The sequence below is a fragment of the Apodemus sylvaticus genome, chromosome 3 (assembly GCF_947179515.1).
Source record: "Apodemus sylvaticus chromosome 3, mApoSyl1.1, whole genome shotgun sequence".
NCBI classification, from domain to species: Eukaryota; Metazoa; Chordata; class Mammalia; order Rodentia; family Muridae; genus Apodemus; species Apodemus sylvaticus.
In genome coordinates, this window is record NC_067474.1 from 148050653 (window position 1) to 148070586 (window position 19934).

A 19934-nucleotide genomic window follows, 5' to 3' on the forward strand; every position below is an offset into this window, starting at 1 on the left:
CAGGGTCTCTCTGTGGAGCCCTGGCTGCCTCGGAACTCACTTTGTAGACCAGGCTGGCCTCGAACTCAGAGATCTGCCTGCTTCTGCCTCCCAAGAGCTGGGACTAAAGGCCTGAGCCACCATGCCCCAGCCAAGTCTGGCTGTTCTTTATTGAACGCCTTTGGGGCTGAAGAGATGGCCCAGCAGTGGCTGCACAGCCATGAGGACCCCAGCACTCGTGTAAGTAAATCAGTGGAGACCCATCTGTAATCCCGGTGCTGGGTGGCTGCAGGCATGGGGAGGGGGAGGGGAGCTCGGGGTGGAGGTGGGGTGTCCCCAGAGCTCACGAGCCAGCAAGTCTAGAAGACTGGTGACCTCCCAGGCTCAGTGAGGTCTTGAGACACAAGATGGTGAACGTGGCTTGGTTTTGCTGCTGGTCTGTAGTACTCTGGTCACCTCTTGTCAATGGTGCCGTGAAGTTGTCTTTCCTGTTCAGGGCTTTCCAGAGCTGGGCATGCACAGTGTCCACTGGATAGTGTGGTGGTTTGAATATGCTTGGCCCAGGCAGTGGCACTATTAGGAGGTGTGGCCTTGTTGGAGGAAGTGTGTCACTGTGGGGGTGGGCTTTGAGACCCTCCTCCTTAGCCATGTGGGAGTCAGTCTCCTGTTTTCCTTTGGAACAAGGTGTAGAACTCTCAGCTCCTCCAGCCCCATGCCTGCCTGCACACTGCCCTGCTTCTGCCTTGATGAAAGCGGACTGAACCTCTGAACCTGTAAGCCAGCCCCAATTAAATGTTGTCCTTCTAAGAGTGGCCTTGGTCATGGTGTCTGTTCACAGCAGTGAAACCCTAACTAAGACAGACAGGTAGCTCCTAGGAACATTCCAGGACTGTGGGCCTGGCCTCGCCTGGTCCTGTGTTCTGACTACACGGATCCTCAGAGGATGAGGAGGACCTGACATCTGGTGTTGACGTCCCCAGCTCCTAACTGTGCCACTTCCGACTTATTATAGCTAATGTTTGGGGACACCCTACATAGAACAGATGCCATTAGAAAACCAAACTCTGTTCTCTGCAGAAGCACAGCTAACAGAGTGCAGAGCAGGTTAGGAGAGAAGATTGATGAGCCAGGTCCCCAGAAAACAAACGAGGGGACGTGGCTTTGCCCGGCTTCTTTTATTTATTACACTGGGTTTTTGTAAAAGACACAGATTCCATGCTAATGTCTGCTGCCCAGGCAGGGTGGGGGTGGGGAATGAGGGGTGCAGGAGGGACATGAGCGTGGGGTGGGGCCTAACTTTAAGCAAGGGGGCAGGAGGGTTCTGTCTTAGTCCTGACCTGCCTTTCTGCGATTCTTCCATGTTTATATCTGTCTCTCTCTCTCTCTGTGCGTGTCTCTTTTTCTGTGCCACACAAACACACAGACACACACAGATACACACACAGACACACACACAGACACACAGACACACACAGACACACAGACACACAGACATACACACAGACACACAGACACACAGACACACACATACACAAAGACACAGACACAAAGACACACACAGACACACACACACACACACACAGGCTATCCTCCTGCAGTTTCCTGTTCCCCAACTGTTTGTTCTGCTAGGCCTGAAGAGACAGCAGCTCCTGCAGGGGGCGCTGCAGCTCCCTCTGTCTTTCCCCCACAGTAAGTCCAGAAGCACCATCTGAATCTTTTCTATCGCCTGGGACCCGCGCCCCCCCAAAGGGAAGCTTTTACTCAAATTCCACCTCTGTCACCTTGGCAGCCAGTGAGGAGAGCAGCAGGTGGGAGAAGAGCATCACTTGAGGGAAAATGGCTCTTCTGGGGCCAAGGCAAGAATAACCTGAGCACACCTGGGCCTATGAACTAAATAAGGACCTACTGTGTGCCAGGAGCTGCCGTAGGGAGGAAGAGAAGGTGTTTCCCTGTCAGGGTAGACTGTTCTGCAGGGGAATTCTGATGGACATAGCAAGGTAATCAGATAATGGTCGCCCGGACAGAGCGTGTGAAGTAAGGCGTGTGGGGACTGTGACACCAGCACCACCTCAGCTGATAGGTGGCATTTACACGGCAGGCTAAGCAGGAGCGATCGGTCAGCTGTGGGAAGAATGAGGAAGAACATCCAGCCAGAGGGAAAAGCGGACGTGAAGGCCCTGAGAGAGACTGTATGGTGTGTTCGAGACCAAAAGGGGGCTGGAGAGGTGGCCCAGTGGTTAGAGCACTGGCTGCTCTGACTGGGGAGCTGGGTTCGATTCCCAGCATCCACATAGCAGCTCACCACCATCTGTAACCTTCAGTTCTAGGAGGTCCATGACTCCTTCTGGCTTCTGTGGACACAAATACACACAGTGCACAGATACAGATGCAGGTAAGACAGCTATGTGTACAAAAGTCAACAGAAGAAAGAGGAAGGAAGGAAGGAAGGAAGGAAGGAAGGAAGGAAGGAAGGAAGGAAGGAAGGAAGGAAGGAAGGGGGCAGAGTAACTGACAGCGCTAGCAGACAGAGTTGGTGCCAGGAAGGGACATCGAGGCTCTGGAAGGCTATGGCCATAAATTTTGTTCTCCGCATGACAAGGCCCTGCCCCACTCCCAAGACAGGTTCTCACATCTCCTAAACTGGCCTCTAATTTGTCATCTGGTCAAGGATGACCTTGAACTCACTCCTGGTCCTCCTGACCTTCCAGTGCTGGGATTACGGAGCACACCACGGGCCAGATGAACTCATTATGTTCAATAACAATAGGATCTCATTCTGTAGACCAGGCTGGCCCGTGACTCTCTTGAGACTATCCTGAGAACTGGCAGGGCTGTGTACATTGTGATGGCCTGCTGTGACTTTTAGATTTTTTTGTTTTTTTTTTCAGACAGGGTTTCTCTGTATAGCCCTGGCTGTCCTGGAACCCACTCTTTAGACCAGGCTGGCCTCGAACTCAGAAATCTGCCTGCCTCTGCCTCCCAGAGTGCTGGGATTACAGGCGTGCGCCACCACCACCCAGCTCTGCTGTGGCTTTAAAAAACAAAACACAACACAACAACCCTTCTCGAAGCCAAAAGAGCAGAAACAACCCATTGAAGGTGTGTGCCAGCCTAGTTAGGCCTCAGGCAAAGTAGCAGATGCAGAGGCCGCAGATGCTAGAGGCTCATTAAGGGGGAAGTCCTGAGTGGGCAGATCCACGGCAACGGGGTAGATGGGGGCTTGCTATGGCCCCCCTGGGCTGGGAGGGTGCTCGTGACTCCTAGTGGGGACGGTTTCTTTTTCTCCTAAAATTAGCTGAGGGTGGTGACAGAATGACTATAAATATACCAAAAATATTAATTATACACAGCAAATGGATACATCTCGTGGCATATAAATGTTATCTCAACAAAATTACTTGGGATTTTTTTGAGAGAAAGAGAGAGAGAGAGGTCAACTCTAGATGACATCGAGTGTCTCTAGATGACCTGGACCTCCATGAGGCTGAGAATGGTCTTGAACTTATGATCCTCCTGCTTCCGTTTTCCGAGTGGCAGGACCACAAGCATGCACCACCATTTCAAACAGCCTGCAGCTGTCCCTTTGGCAATGACATCACCTGGGCTGAGCCAGGACAGGTGCAGGAGAGAGGCTGGAAGAGACAAAGAATGTTCTGGAACCAGAGCGGGCACTTGCTGGTGTCTTAGTCAGGGTGTCTATTCCTGCACAAACATCATGACCATGAAGCAAGCTGGCGAGGAAAGGGTTTATTGAGCTTACACTTCCATGCTGCTGTTCATCACTAAAGGAAGTCAGGACTGGAACTCAAGCAGGTCAGGAAGCAGGAGCTGATGCAGAGGCCATGGAGGGATGTTTCTTACTGGCTTGCTTCCCTGGCTTGCTCAGCCTGCTCTCTTATAGAACCCAAGAATACCAGCCCAGGGATGACACCACCCACAAGGGGCCCTCCCCACTTGATCACTAATTGAGAAAATGCCCCACAGCTGGATTTCATGGAGGCACTTCCTCAACTGAAACTCCTTTCTCCAGCCTGTGTCAAGTTGACACACAAACCAGCCAGTACAGCTGGTGTGTTGGAGAGAGAGGGGGGAAGCAGTGTGGCTGAGTTCTGACTGTGGTCTCTGGCTCACTGGCTGACGGGGACATCCTGAGACAGAAATCAAGTGTGCCAGGTTGGTTCACACTGTTAGTGTGTGTGTGTGAGGTCACCTTTCTATGTGACTGTGGGCCACAAGGAAGTGGGTCCTGGGATACTAATTCCAAAACTGCCTGCGATGGCATCTAAAAGTCTCAAACCCAGTGAGGTCATTGGAGGAGGCTACAGAGAGAAGGTATGTCACATATGCCACTGAGGCTGGGGGTGGCAAGCGGCTTCAGCTGGATTTATCAGCGCAGACAGAACTGGACTGTGATTAGCTGGAAAGTAGGTCTGTCCTGGGGGCCTGGATGATCTTGGCGCAGCTCCTGTGGTGTCCAGGTACAGGGAGAGGTGTGGAGAAGTTTACTTTCCGAGGTTTCTGTGTGACTCTTCAAAGAAAGGTAGCAGATGCCCAAAGATGTCCCAAGCGCACACTGTTTCTGGCCTGGTGGGGACAGACAGTCTGGCTTAGCGGATTTCACTGCCCACCAGCTTCCTGGGTCCTTTGAACAAAACCAGTGACCCAGCCACACCCCCGGCTGGTTGTGGGCACCACTGGGTAGAGTTGAGGACCAGGTAGGTTTCCCTGGTGAGAGTTTTAGAGTGTGGAACATTGACTGTCTGATCCAAGCGTTTTTCTCTGTATAAAACCACACTCCCCTCCACCACGCTGCCATCTAGGACCAGGAGAGACAGGAAACTGGAGATAGCTCAGAGTTCCTCACAAGCTGCTAACATCAGTTTGACATCTTCCATTAGTTCAAGTGAGATGGGCCGCTGGTTCAAGACCGACTGTCACAGATTCTTCTCTACAACATATGAGGGGGCGGGAGGGGGGGGGATGACATCATGGTCCTGTTGAGTCAGAAGTAGAGAGTTCAAGGCCAGCCTGGGATACCCGAGACTCTGTTCAGAAACTAACAAAACCCACCTGTCCTCAGCCAATGAGAGGAATGTGAGCTGTCCAGACAGGGTGCAAGAGCTGGCCTGTGGGGGGAATGCGGTGTGGGGGGGATGCGGTGGGGGGGGGAATGCGGTGTGGGGGGGATGCGGTGTGGGGGGAATGCGGTGTGGGGGGAATGCGGTGTGGGGGGAATGTGGTGTGGGGGGGATGCGGTGTGGGGGGGATGCGGTGTGGGGGGGATGCGGTGGGGGAATGCGGTGTGGGGGGGAATGGGTGTGGGGGGGATGCGGTGTGGGGGGAATGCGGTGTGGGGGGATGCGGTGTGGGGGGAATGCGGTGTGGGGGGAATGGGTGTGGGGGGAATGGGTGTGGGGGGAATGTGGTGTGGGGGGAATGTGGTGTGGGGGGAATGTGGTGTGGGGGGAATGTGGTGTGGGGGGAATGTGGTGTGGGGGGAATGCGGTGAGGGGGGAATGCGGTGTGGGGGGAATGCGGTGTGGGGGAGATGCGGTGGGGGAATGCGGTGTGGGGGGAGTGCGGTGTGGGGGGGAATGAGGTGGGGGAATGTGGTGTGGGGGGAATGTGGTGTGGGGGGAATGTGGTGTGGGGGGAATGTGGTGTGGGGGGAATGTGGTGTGGGGGGAATGTGGTGTGGGGGGAATGCGGTGAGGGGGGGAATGCGGTGTGGGGGGAATGCGGTGTGGGGGAGATGCGGTGGGGGAATGCGGTGTGGGGGGAGTGCGGTGTGGGGGGAATGAGGTGGGGGAATGTGGTGTGGGGGGAATGTGGTGTGGGGGGAATGCGGTGTGGGGCTGGGGGGCAGACACCAACAGCCTCTGGGAACTGATGTTTGGCCTGAGCCAACTTACCGCTCTGCAGGTGAGGTATTAGCTTTCCCTGAGTCTCTTCCATCCCAAAGCAGCAGGAAGAACCTAGAACAAATGAGGCCTACCCCTCCCCAGCACCCCCCACCCCAGGTGGAGGGGCCTCCAAGCCGGTGCTTCCCCTCCCAGGCAGCCCCGCCCTGGCCTCCTCCGCCTGACTTCAGCCGGAGCCCCTGGGCAGCTAGCAAATCATCATCCCAGTTTTCCAATTTCAACCAACTCCGGGCTAATGGCCGACGCTTGCTCAGTGAGAAAAGCAGAAAAGCGTTTGGATTTATTGCTCGGAGAGTTCGTTCCATCTCCTGGGTCTGTTTCATGCTGTTTTCTCTAAGTTTCAAAGCGTTGTGTTTAAAGAGGAGAACTTCCTCCGATGGCACTGTTTTGCCACACATTTAAGTGGGGGTTCTATAGTTTACAAAAACCGTTGGCATAGTAACAATAACAGCCGTCTCCGATGTGAACGGTATTCCACAGGGAGACACACGGGATCCCAGTGTTTCCACCGACCGAGAAGCTGGGCTCAGAGAGGTGAGGGGGCTGCCCAAGGCCACACAGCTCAGGGCAGGGCACAGCTGACCATAGGTCCACCTGGCTCCAGAGATTGGGCTGGCCCTCTGGTAAGGTAACTCTGTCCTGTCTCAGCTTGAGCCTGACCTACCTCAGCCATCTGCACACAAACTGTGAGCAAGAAAAAGCCAAAATGGGGCAAAACCCAGGGGTGTGCTTGGCAAACAGTACAAAAATAACCACTGTGTGCCGGGGAACATGTGCGGTCCCAAACAGAACGTTTTTATGCGAAGATCGCTTTCTTTGTATTTTATTTTATTTTATTTTTTAAGTGGAGCTGATCCCAAGGGTCCGTCAGGGTCTGAGAAGGACACTTGCTTTCAAAGTTCTAATTCTGTGCTGGTTAAATGGCAGCTTACAACCACATGTGGCTGTTTAAATTGAAATGAAAAACATTAAAATTGTCCTTTTGTTGAGCTTGGCACCGTGATTCACCCCGAGGCACGTGGCCAAGGCTGGGCCACACAACCTCAGGAAACCCCTCCGGTCTCCTTCAGCTGCCAGCGGCCTGCTCCTGTCTCCCCTGCTGTCTGTTCAGGGGTGACATCATGGGACACATCTGTTTTGATGTAGATCCTCGTCCCACAGTCATTATCCCTGCACTGTCTCCTAGAGCAGCCGAAACTTCCAGGGTGTAAAGGGAAGCCGGCCAATCAAGGGGTGACCCCAGACCTGACTGCTTACAACCCTGGTACATTCATGTCTGCTGGGGAATCAGGACCCACAATAGCCTGTGTGTGTGTGTGTGTGTGTGTGTGTGTACACGGAGGTCAGAGGTCAAAGGGCATCTCTCTCTGCTGTACTCGACCTTTTGAGACAGGTTTTTTCATGGGTTCTGGGGGGCTGAACTCAGCTCCTCAAGCTTGGGAGGCAGGCACTTTATCCACTGAGGTGTCCTCCTGCCCCAGCTTTGCCCTTAACAAGGTGCATAGGCGCTTCCTGTGCACGTATAGTTTGGGAAGCTCTGATGTAGGAGCCAGGCTGAGCAGGTGTAAACGTTATTCAAACCTAGGGAACCAAGCGGTGTTACCAGCCCGGACAACCAGAGTTCTGCCACTGAGTCACACAGACCCACAGACAGGTGCCAGGACAGACCCTCCAGGGACAGCGGTGACCTCATCTGATACTGTCACCTCCCAGGCATGAGGGAAGATGCTGAGGACAGAACCCAGGGCCTGGCTCCAGCTAGGAGAGTGATTTACCACTGATCCTCACTCCCGGCATGAGAACTCCAGCTTGGCCTCGGGGTGTTCCCCCAGGAGCTTCAGTTTTGCTTTGTGTGTGTGTGTGTGTGTGTCTGGGTGTCTGTGTGTGCACACGTGCATGTGTCTGTGTGTGTGTGCACGTGTGTGTCTGTGTGTGTGTGTGTGAGTGAGTAAGTGTGTGTGTACGCGCGTGCGCGCACGCACACTTGTGTCCATGAGCATGCAGCCGCACCCACACCCACATGGGGAGATATGTGTGGATACCAGAGGTTACACTGAGTGTCCTCCTCTACTACTCTCCACCATTAAATAAAACAAAGAATTCTTTTATTTTTACGTGTGTCTGTGTGTGGATATATCCGTGTGTGTGAGTGGGACCAGAGGAGGCCGCTGGGTTATGTGGAGCTGGAGTTACGGGCCATTGTGACGTGCCAGCACAGGTGCTGATCATCAAACCTGGGTCCTGGGTAAGAGCAGAGCTCGCTCTTAACCGCGAGCCATTGCTCCTGCCTCCCCTCTGCTGCGTGTTTGAGGCAGGGTCTCTTCCCGAACCTCACTAATTTGATTAGGCTGGATAGCTGGTGAGCTCTAGAGACCCACCGTCCCCCGCCAGCTCTGGGATTGCGGACAAGTGCCATCCAGTGTGTGTGTGTGTGGGGGGGGGGGGGGTGCCTGGGTATGTTGACACGTGGGATTTGAACTCAGGTCCTCAGGCTTCTGCGCAAGCACTTTACCAGTTCAGCCCTCTCCCCAGCCACCAGCGTTGGCTCCAGCACCCACAGCACATCCGAACACATGCAAATGACTTGATGGAGGTTCCTGGCCAGACTGTTCTCTGTTTCCCATGATGCTCCACGGCTCAGGGCCGGGGCAGGTGGTGAGGAAAACTCTCAGAGACAGAGAAGCATGGAGCTGTTCGCGAGTGCAGCTGGGTAGGAGCTGCGGGCTGCTGTAGGGAAAGGTAGCCTGAGGCCTGCCACAGGCCCTCTCCTGCCTCAGGGATCTGAGTCACCGCCAGTGCCTGTCTGTTCTCAGCTGCCTCAGGCCTTCCGTATTTTTATCCCTGGTGAGGTGTTCTGTACTGAGTGGATCCTATCTCCCCACCTGCAAGGGCCCTCCTGGAGGATGGATGTTAAAATAGCCATTTTTACAAGTTGCTCCCAGCAGAAAGACAAAGGGCAAGGATGTGACATGGGCCCGGCGGGGAGCCTGGGGACTTTGGAGGGAGAGACATTCTAGCTGACACCACCCAGGGAAGAGCTGGGCATGGTGGGAGGAGGAGAAGCCAGCTTGTCATAACCCTTTACCATTCTGGAAGAAGCCTGGCAAACGGACCCACCCCAGCTCAAGGCCCCGGAGGTAGTGGGCTGCGTTTGTGCTCCACAAACGAACATCTGATGCTCAGGGCTTGGTGGATGCACCAGTCAGGATGTGTCTCCACCCTTGACTACCGGCCACTGACACCCAGGCTAAGCCAGCGAAACTAAGACAGACAGAGCAGGATCTGGGTACTTTGGATTCAGACATCCTATTGGGGACCTGTAAGGCCACCCCTGGTTCTTGTCTTTTAAAAAAAATAATTGGTGTGTCTTCGTGAGAGTCTGCTATGTGTGTGTGTGGGTGTGTGTGTGTGGTCTGGGTGTGCCTGTAGAAGCCAGAAGGTGCCGGATCTGCTAGAGTTGGAGTTACAGGTGGTTGTGAGCTGCCTGACATGGGTGCCGGGAACCCAGATTGAGTCCCTCTTTGAGAACAGTGTTAACTCCCTAACCACCGAGCCATCTCTCCAGCTCTCTTGTTCTTTTTGAGGTCTAGCTTATTCCCTTGTCCCCAAGATTCCAGGAGCCATTCCTCAGCAGTTCACACAGGCTTTTGTTGTTGTTAAAGCTGTAACTAAGAATCCCCAAAGACACAAACCCAAATGCCCAGCCTTAGGTACACACAGTCCAAGACGGCGCACGGTGGAAAACTATACAGCCAGGAAGAGTGCTGACATACGTGTATATTTTTTTGACATGGAAAGATGTTCACAATATATAGTTAAGTGCAAAAGCAGATTATAAGAAAACAATATGCATAGGCTGACACCATGTTTGCAAAATATATTTTCTATATATTCATAGAAAAAGGTCTAGAAGAAAATATAACAGTATTCATTCCGGAGTAGGGTGGTGACCATATTTCCTTTCTGATTATCTTGGTTTCTTAATTGCCTACAGCATTTGTACAGAGAGTGCCCTCTTTCCTTTGATGTGTGTGCTGTGAGGAGCAGAAGACCCCGTTCTGTGACACCTGACCAAAGTGTGTGACTGATGTTCCGAGGGCCGGAGTTCCTGCTACGGGGACTGTGCACGCACAGCTCTGCCCAGGAAGAGCTGCACTGTCTGAGCCCCCAGAACAAGGAGGCAGTGGATCCTGGACCACAGGGTATCAGGAGCATCTTGCTGGTTCTTATAGCAACCTTAGCAGGTGGAATTTCTGCTGATGGAAAACAGCCCAGAGAGGTGAAGTGATGGGTCTGGGCTCACCCAGTGTGTGTGTGTGTGTGTGTGTGTGTGTGTGTGTGTGGTCACCAGGCCTGGAGCCCCAGTACCTTGATGGTCAGTTGACAAGCACAGTCTGACGAAGGGTCTGCTGGGAAGGAAAGCCCAGCATTTCCTATAGGGACCTGGATTCCTCGCCATGCAGATGGCTTCTGGGTTCACAGGGAGGTGGCACAGAGAGAGTGACAAGAGGGTCCGGGTTAGAAGGTATCACCCACCACACTATGACCTTGTCTATGCGGAGCGCCTACTTGTCTTTGGCTCTTACTGTGTTTATTGTCCCTCAACCCCAGCCAGCTCCTGGCTACTGTTGGCGCCGCATGTATCCTTGTTGGTATCTGCAATGCTTTATAGCCATTCCACTAACATAGAGGCACCACATATGATCCGAGCGCCCTGACTGCAGGGCGGAGACCATCTAACCCTGGTGGGGGGCAGGGCTCACCAAGCATTGTTGATTGACAGCAGATGAGGCAAGGTGTACTTCTGCCTCTTTCTGGCTGTGTGACCTCAGGCAAACAGAGTCACCTCTCTGGGCCTCTTCCAATCCTCCATCTGAGAATGTGTATGCAATGCCCAATTCTACCCAGAGGGCTGGCCTCACAGGTCCTAGATTTACTAGGGCCAATTTTAGGGAGACAGAGATGCTGGACCGGCTTTTCTAAATCACGCCTCAGCTCAGCGCCAGCGGTGATTGCTTCTGATGACACTGTTGGAACAGTTTTTCCCAGGAGCCTCTGGTGGCCAATGAGTCCAATCTTATTTCTTATTCAATGAACTCCTTTATTCTACTTCACATATTTTTCCATTACAGTAATGAAAATAGCATTAGTGATTTGTAACATTTGGGACCAAAGTGGGGCGCCTCCTCAAATGACAGGGTAGATGGCAAGAAGTCGAACAGAGTCAATGTCGGGTGACAGGCATTAAAAACAGAAAGGTCAAGTGTTTGTGTGTGTGTGTGTGTGTGTGTGTGTGTACAAACACTTAAGGTCTCCTTGAGTTGAGTGATGCTGCTTGAGACGGTGCATGATTTTGAAAATTATAATTGTCATAAAAATCAAATGGGGAGAAAAACAAAACAAAACAAAGCAAAAGTAAAGTCAAGTAAAACTGAATTCCCTAAACCAGAAAGGAAACGGAATCAAATACATGAGATGGATATGCAAACCTCCAGTCCTTTGGCCCAGGGACAGCAAGTGTGGGGACACAGAAATTCCCCCATAGAAAGGAACATGTAGGCGCCGGGGACCACAGCCCGGGGGGCCCATGCTGGTACATCACCAGCTCCTGTCTCCTCACAGAGGAAAAGAGGTCGCCTGTCCGATACATCCGTCCAGGGTCTGCCCACAGTGGGCCTTCCGTCCCCAGCGCCTCTGAGAACGGTCCCGGATCCCAAGAGAATAGAGGCATCCCTGAGACACGGGCGTGGCGACGGTGGTCAGTGACGGTGGCCAGCCGTGCTGGAGCTGTCTGAGCGGTTGACAGGCAGCGGATGAGCCTCGGTGTTAAACACCCAGTCTTCCAGCGACAGCACGTTATCTTCAGAGAACAGAAGATAGAGGTATCTGTGTGGCAGGGCAGGGATGGAGAGAGCAGTTAGTTTGGGGTACGGGGCAGGGGTGGGGGGCACTGCTGGTGCTGGTTCTGAGGAAACACACGGATGCTGCTGAGCTGTAGGGTCAGAAGACCTGCTTCATTCTGACCACCATCAACTGCTTCATTGGCCTGATCACTCTGCTATGAGTCCTGTGGACTTTAGAGCTTAGATTTGCTCTTGCCCTGGTGGCCCAGGGTCTGCACCTGCCCAAAGTGTTACTAGGTTCCCAAGCTGCTGTTAAATACCTGCAGGGCGGTGACACTGCTGGGCTCTGGGAACTCTAGCCCCTGGCGTGGGGGACTCACTAGAGGGACCACCAGAGCAAGGCACAGCTCAGGACTCTGAGCACAGCAAGGGAAGCAGGCAGGAGACTGCCAAACACTCCAAGCTGAGCTGCAGAGATTACGGGAGGGCGGGGGGGGGGGTGCGGGGAGGGGGGCATGGTACTCAGCATCCGTGTCACATGGCTGAGGGGTGTGACTTAATTTTGAAACGAAAGAGGGGCAAATGAACAACCAGGTGAAGGGGCCTGGGAAACTCTTGCTGTGGTCAGCGTTGGGGGATCTTGGGAAGAATTAGACCTGGCCAGAGCTCAGCCTGCTGTGAAGCCCTGGGGGCCCGAAGCCTCTGCTCCCAAATGGGCTCCAGCCTGTGACTCCTGAGCTGTGGGTCTGACCCAGGAAGAACTGGACTCACTTCAGCGTCTCAGCCAGGAAGAAGCTCTGTTGCCTGTTGTCGTGGTTGGGGTTACTGCTGTACACGTCCTGGATCCCCGAGAAGCCGGCTTCTGTCCGGCAGTGTTTCTCCAGGGCCTGGAGGAAGGGAGCAGCCTTAGTGAGGGGAGGAAGACCTGGTGGCTGGAGCTCAGATGCCCTCAGGTCCACCTGGGGTTGGGGTTCCGGCTACGCCCTTCTTCCCAGGATCAGTCTGCCCACACCGCCTTCGCTCGCGCTGAGAACTCAGCCCTGATGCTTTCCTAGGTAACTGGGCAATTTCCTGGTCTGGGTCCAGCCCGGTCTTCTCCACCTTCCAGGGACCTGGGTGACCTGAAGCTGAACACCTTTACCACAGAGGGGATGAGGCCAAGGACGGCTGTTAGCAATCTGCAGGGACCACTGGGATCCAGAGAGCGGACTCAGAAGCCCTCAGGCTTGCTGCGGCTTTTCTCAATGTCCATCACGGGCCCTGTTTCTGCTCGGTGGTCTAACGTAAGCACAAAACATTTGGTCTCTGAAGGCCAAGAACCAGGGCCTCAGGGAGGCAAGCCCTTGGATGAGTCCTAAATGTAAACAGTCTCCCACCTACCGGGAGTGTGTGCTGCCAGGAGAGCCTGTCCCCAAAGCAGGTGACCCTTGTTGGCATGGGCATAAGGGAATGTGGGAAGAGGGGAAAAGGACCTATCAGAGAACTTTCTGGAAGCACTACCCTTGTCTTCTCCATCTACCCCATTAAGTAAGTACTTTAAGTAAGAATAACCCCAGCAGGGCAGTGGTGGCGCACACCTTTAATCCCAGCACTTGGGAGGCAGAGGCAGGCAGATTTCTGAGTTCGAGGCCAGCCTGGTCTACAGAATGAGTCCCAGGACAGCCAGGGCTACACAGAGAAACCCTGTCTCACCCCCCCCCCCCACCAAAAAAAAATAACCCCACAGGCTCATCTATTTGAATGTGTAGCCCCAGGGAATGGAACTCTTTGAGAAGGATAAGGAGATGTGGCATGGTTGGAGTGGGTGTGGCCTCATTGGAGTGGGTGTGGCTTTGTTGGAGGACTAGTGTCACTGGGGCATAGGCTTTGAGGTTTCAAGAGCCTATCCCAGGCTCAGTTTCAGTCTCAGTCTCTGTTGCTCTGTCTCTCTTTGCCTGTGGATCAGGATATAGCTCTCACTACCTCTCCAGCACCATGCCTGCTGCAAGCTCCGTGCGGTGGTGATACTGGACTAAATCTCTGAAATTGTAAGGAAGCCCCCAATTAAGTGCTTTCTCTTCTAAGAGTTGCCTTGGTCAGAGTATCTCTTCAGAACAATAGGACGGTGACTAAGACACCCTAGGAGGGCCAGGTTTCTGACTAGTGCTTAGGATGGAGGGAAGGCCATGGGGGATTGGAGGGTTGCTAAGGCTACCTCCCTGAGCCTGAGGCATAGTTCCCAGGGTCAGCGCTAGCCCGCACTCACCATGACCACCTCCCAGCCCCACTCCCTGTAGATGGGGTCGTGTGTCTGCCGCCACAGGTACATGTAGCTCTCCACCACCTCAGGCCGCAGGATGTAGTAGCTCTCGCTCAGCTGTGTGGCCATCGCCTCTCGGCCAGAGTTGAACCAAAAGGCCTCAGGCCCCAGCTTGGTGTCTGTGGGACAGACCAACAACCAGTCAGAATGCCCACCTCCTACTTCTCTGTCTAGAACAGACCTGGATGGGCGTGGGCTGAGCTGGGGTAGACTTGTTGATTGTCCTTGGGGGTGGCACCAAGCTGTGCACAGCCTCCACAGCTAGTTCCTTGAAGTTTAAAGAGTTTAGCAGTTTAGCTGGTTGTGGTGTGCACACCTATAACTCCAGCACTCAGGAGGCAGAGGGATCTCTGATTTTGAGGCTAGCCTGGTCTACAGAATGAGTTATAGGCAAACAAAGGCTACATTTTGAGACCTCTCTCAACCCTCCCCGCTGTCGCCCCACAAAAAGTTGGGGTTGTAGGGCTTACCAGAACCGTATTATGTTAATGTGCTGCCAGTCTCTCCCCCATCCCTTCCACACTCCCTAGGCCACCTGAGAAAACACCAAGTGGGCTCTACTGGAGGGTCAACGTTGGCTGGGTTTTGTCAACTTGACATGAATCTAGACATATCTGGGAAGAGGGAATTTAAAAAAAAATCTATTTATTTTATGTATATGAGTGCTCTATGTACACCTGCAGGCCAGAAGAGGGCATCAGATCCCATTACAGATGGTTGTGAGCCACCATGTGGGTGCTGGGAATTGAACTCAGGACCTCTGGAAGAGCAGCCAGTGCTCTTAACCGCTGAGCCATCTTACCAGCCCCCGCCCCCCAGAAGAGATCGTAATTGAGAAACTGACTGTAAGACTGGCCTGCAGGCAGGCCTGTGGGTATTCTGTGAACTGATCACTGTGGCAGGAGGGCCTAGTCCACCAGAGGAAGTGCCCCCCCACCCCCGCCACCCCCACCCCCACCCCCGCCACCCCCACCCCCACCCCCGGGCTGGTGGTCCTGATGCTGTGAGAGAGAAGGCTGAGCAAGCCAGTGAGCAGCGCCCTCCATGGCCTCTGCGCCAGCTCCTGCTCCAGGTTCCTGTCTTGAGTTCCTAACCTGACTTCAGTCAGCGATGGGTGTGACCTGAGAGCCGTAAAATGAAATGAACTCCTCAGATGGCCTTCGCTCCTGGAGTTTTATATCACAGCTGTGGAGATGCGGACTCAGACAGGAGTCTGGGAAAGCATCTGCCTAGGCCTGGTTTTGTGGTGGGCGGGCAATCTGCTGACGTTTTCTACAGGACCAAAATTGTAAAGTAGAGCACAGCCAGCGGGGCTTGGTGGTGCATGCCTTTAATCCCAGCACTTGGGAGGTAGGTGGATCTCTGTGAGTTTGAGGCCAGCCTGGTCTACAAAACCAAAGGAAAAATCAAAAAGAAAAAAAGAAAAAGAAAAAAAAAGCACAGCCACCACCTGTGATCTGTGATTTCCAGGGCATCGCTGGGTACTTTCCATGACCACAGTCCTTAATTTTTCTTTCTTGTTTTTTTGGGATTTTTTTGTTTTTTTTTTTTTGTTTTTTGTTTTTTGTTTTTGTTTTTGTTTTTGTTTTTTTTTTTTTTTTTGCAAAGGGCAAAGGAAACAGGATCAGGGAGGCTAAGCATTTTATCCTAGGCCACACAGTACATCAAGGCTGAGCTAGGCTGCGTCTCTCCAGCCTGCACACCTGTCCAGGCCAGCTGAGCACCGGATCTAGTCCTGGGTGAGTCCTCACTCCAGCTTGGCCTTAGCACCCAGGAGGCCCCAGGGTGGAGGGTTTCTCTGGAGCCTGTTGGTACTCTGGAGATGTATCTTCTTAGGAGTCCCTGGGCTTGGCTTTTGTGCCCCCCCCCCGCCCCGCCCCCAGATGGCTCAGGGACTCCGCCACTGGGAAACAGCGCTTTTGCCAAGTTGCTAATGGGGTGACAGAGGCAGTGGCCGCACAGCCGGCAGCGGGTGAGCCAGGCTGGTGGGGACAATATGCCCGATTAAGCGGCTGTCTTTTACAGCCCTGGATGATTGTCCCAGACAAACAGCAAGCTCTTTATTATTCCTGAGATTTCCCGTTTGTTTATGGCCCTGGCGCAGCAGCGAGCCCAGTGCAAAGAATGGATCGCCCGATTTCAGGCCCAGCACGGATGTAGCCGCTTGGAGCCAGCTCCAGCCCTGACACTTGTCGCTGGCCTCTTGCTGTCAGAGCCTCAGGCGGGGCCAGTTAGGTGCTGGCTCGTGGGGTCTAGCATGGCTCAGGCAGCTGTGTGCTGTTCTCCCCATGGACAGATGGGAAGACAGAGGTTCAGGGCACTATGTGGAGCCTTTCATCCACCCAAGGATCAGACTATGGTTCTGAGGCTAGGCAGTACACTTTTAGAAGGGCGGAATGTGTGTGTGTATGCGCGCGCGCGTGCGTGCGTGCGTGCGTGCGTGCGTGCGTGTGTGTGTGTGTGTGTGTGTGTAGAACTATCAGGGCCTGGCTCTGCTACTTACATTCAGAGGGATTTTTCCTAAGGCTGCTCTCCCTCTTGGAGCTGTTTAACTAAAGTATGAAATGAGGTTTGAGAGCCGGGCGGTAGTGGCGCACACCTTTAATCCCAGCACTCTGGGAGGCAGAGACAGGCAGATTTCTGAGTTCGAGGCCAGCCTGGTCTACAGAGTGAGCTCCAGGACAGCCAGGGCTACACAGAGAAACCCTGTCTCGAAAAAACAAATGAAATGAGGTTTGGGGCTCATGCCCCTAGACAGACTATTTGGCAGTCTTGGTTAAGTGCCAGGTGTGTGCAAACAAAGATCTTCAAGCTTGTTGGCTGTCTTGAATCGGAGGGCGGCTAGACACAGGGTGAGAGCCTACATGGGGTGCAGAGGGGAGGCAGGGGATTTGCAGGGCTCAGGTGTCAATTGGCCATGGGTGGTGGAGGTCCCTCCAATCCCTGCCTTCTGTAGGATCTTGGCCAGTGCCACTTTTCCCCCTGCAGGGTTACCTGAGCGGGCATAGGACTCATGGCACGTCCTGGTGATCTGGGCTGCGAGCTCGCGGTAGTAGGCCTTTTTTTCTTCCTTGGCATCCTCGGCACCAAGGGCGATCATGCCCCCCGAGAAGCAGGCAAGGTGTCCCATCTTGTGGTCCAGAATTCCTCCGCGCCACTCAGCAATGTAGGTCAGACCCCCGGGAGAGACATTCACCAGATAGGTCTCTATGGCCTGGGGGTGGGGAGGACAGAGTGGGGAGGGAAACAGGAGGGAAAGGAAACAGGTCATCTGCGAGCTAAGATATAACACCGGCCTTTAAAATCTTCTACATCTTGTGGCTAGAGAGATAGTTTAGCAGTTAAAAGCACTGGCTGCTCTTCTAGGGTCCCCAGGTTCATTCCCAGAACCCACAAGGCAGATTGTGACCATCTGTAACGCCAGTTCCAGAGGATCTGACGCCCTCTTCTGGCCTCTGCAGGCATTGCATGCATATGGGTGCACAGACACACTCACACTCAAAAGTTTTAAAGATTAAAAGAAATTAATGTTTTAAAGAACACTTAGAAAAATCTTTACAATGGGGGTCAGTGTGCAAATTTGTCCACCCGAGTCATATTCCCAGAGCCAACAATAATCATGTTGAATAAAATAGATTAATGAAGCTTATCCTCCACCATGCCGTCGGCCGGAAGGGCTTCGCCTGAAAGCTGCCGGCCTGTACTGGAGTCCCCTGCTATCCTGCGGCTAACCGTCTTCCTGGAAGAGAGGTCCCTGTGTCCTGCCAGGAAAGAAGCTCTGCTCTGTCCAGGCTTCCAGCGCTTTCTCCATGCCGGCCATGAGGGGACGGGCTCACCCCGTCATGCCGGCCGTGGGGGGACGGGCTCACCCCGTCACCCACAGGCACCCTCCTCTGGCTGCAAGGGCCCCAGGCTCCTTGCAGTAGAAAGGGGATCCTAAGAAATGACTCATGATGGTGGGGTGCCTTCCGCTCCCTGCTGACAATTCTAGGAACTCTAAAGTTGGGTGCTGTCCACAGAGCCCAAAGCTGGCCTCTGTAGGCCTGTGAGTCCTGATTTTAGCTGTGGACCCATAAGGACATTGCTGGTCCTTTACCTATAGTCTAAAATGAATTGGATCATATCACAGGCCTTTGTACACCTTCAATAGATCCTTGGTAGGAAGGCCTTGCTAGGCCTCAAACGCACCCTGATCTGGCCCCCAAGGTGTGACTGACTAGTTTTCTAGACTAACTCCTGGCACACATTTTGTGAGTTCAAATCTCTTCTCTATCAATTATGCTGTATGGCACTGGGCAAGTTACACACACACTCTGTGCCATGTCAGCTGTGTCTCCAGCGTCCCCGACAAATGCTGCCCACGAGTCCTCTGTATCCTGTCCCTGCCCTCAATCCACATGTCTTCCCAGCCTCATTGGCCTTTTCCCATTCATGCCTGCCCTCTCTGGATATCCCAGGGGTCTTTTTGGGCCAGGGGTCTGGGACACAGCAGCACCGTGCATGGGCCCAGCTGTGGGTGCCGGGATTCAAATGCACATAGGAAATGGCTGTGCTCAGCAGACAGTTAGGGATGAAAGCGTGGACGTTCTGCTCTGCAGAGTAAGGCCAGAGAGGCCTCTTGCCTCTGGCTGTGTCTGTCCTATCCTGCATTCGGAGCCCTGGAAGGCATCCTCCAGCATGCTGTGGTCCTTGGAAACGGGAGGAGTGTAGCCTCTTACTCCTACCTCCTGCCTCTCCATTTGGAGCATGATTACATATAATGCCCCTCCCTGCATTATCTGAGTGTCGCTTGGCACGGCCAGCGGCCACCAGCCAGGGCCTGGCACATAGACACGGGGCTGGATTCTGGATCTACTTTTCCTTTTCCTCCCATGTCAGGGCCAGGGCTAGGGGGTTGGCTGCAGGACCCTCACCGGGTGGCAGATGGGAGAAGGCAAATGAGGTGCCTTACCAGGGCAACAGATCCACGTGGGGAGACAAACTGAGGCCTGGAGTGCCACCGGCTGCTAGGCGGGGTTCTTGGGTAGAACGGGGGTCCCAGCAGCTGCTCTATTAGCTGCAGACGGTGGGCATCAGGGCAAGCCCGGGGTCTCAGAACCTGACCCACATGTAGGATGCGAGGAAACAGATATCCGGGGAGAGGTCAGGATACCACGTTGTAGGACTGGGAAATAGCAGCTTCTAGACTCCCTGTGCATGCTGGGTAGCTGCCTCTCTGAGGAGAGTACAGTGCAGTGTCCCTGACTATGACAGAGACAAGCGCAGGCGAAGACGGGCGTGCCAGGCTTCATTCTCTGTGTGTTCCCACGTGTAAGCTCATGTGTGCACTGGCACACATGTGGGTACGCTTGTAACGTGTGCACAGACGTGTGGAGGCCAGAGGCCAACCACAGACGCTTCTCAAGAGCTGTCCACCTTGGTTGGTTGGTTTGTTTTGTTTTTTCAAGACATGTTTTGTTTTGTTTTTTTTCCATGTAGCCATGGCTGTCCTGGGACCCACTCTGTAGACCAGGATGGCCCTTAACTTCGGGATCCCCCTGCCTCTGCCTCCCAAGTAATGGGTTTAAAGGTGTGAATCACCACCGCCTGGCTTCATTTTGTTTTTTAGAGATAGGATACCTCACTGGAATCTGGGGCTTGTTGATTCGACTAGCCAGCCAGTAAGACTGCCTCCCCCCCACCCCCGAAACCCATCTCTGCCTCCCAGCAGACATTACAGATGTATGCCGCCATGCTGGGCTCTTTATGCAGGGTCTGGGGAGAAACTTGGGTCCTTGCCCTTGTGGTGTAAGCACTTTACAGACTGGAACATCTCCTTAGCTCCAACTAAAGCCCAGAGAGAGATGTGGGCTCTGGGTGGGGTGTCTGGCTGAGGCTCAAGTCACAAGTCGT

The 19934-nt window shown here is 53.7% G+C and overlaps 1 protein-coding gene across 1 annotated transcript in view; it reads right to left on the bottom strand.

The window, feature by feature from the left end:
• Positions 1-9657: 9657 nt before the first annotated feature.
• Man1c1 (mannosidase alpha class 1C member 1) overlaps positions 9658-19934 on the bottom strand; it is a 142247-nt gene continuing 131970 nt past the window's right edge. The window contains exons 9-12 of the mRNA XM_052177711.1: positions 17037-17256; positions 13989-14161; positions 12515-12630; positions 9658-11786 (exon numbers count right to left, since the gene is read on the bottom strand). Coding sequence (XP_052033671.1) covers positions 11660-11786; positions 12515-12630; positions 13989-14161; positions 17037-17256 — 636 coding nt within the window. The 3' untranslated portion in view covers positions 9658-11659. The remainder of the gene's footprint in view (positions 11787-12514; positions 12631-13988; positions 14162-17036; positions 17257-19934) is intronic.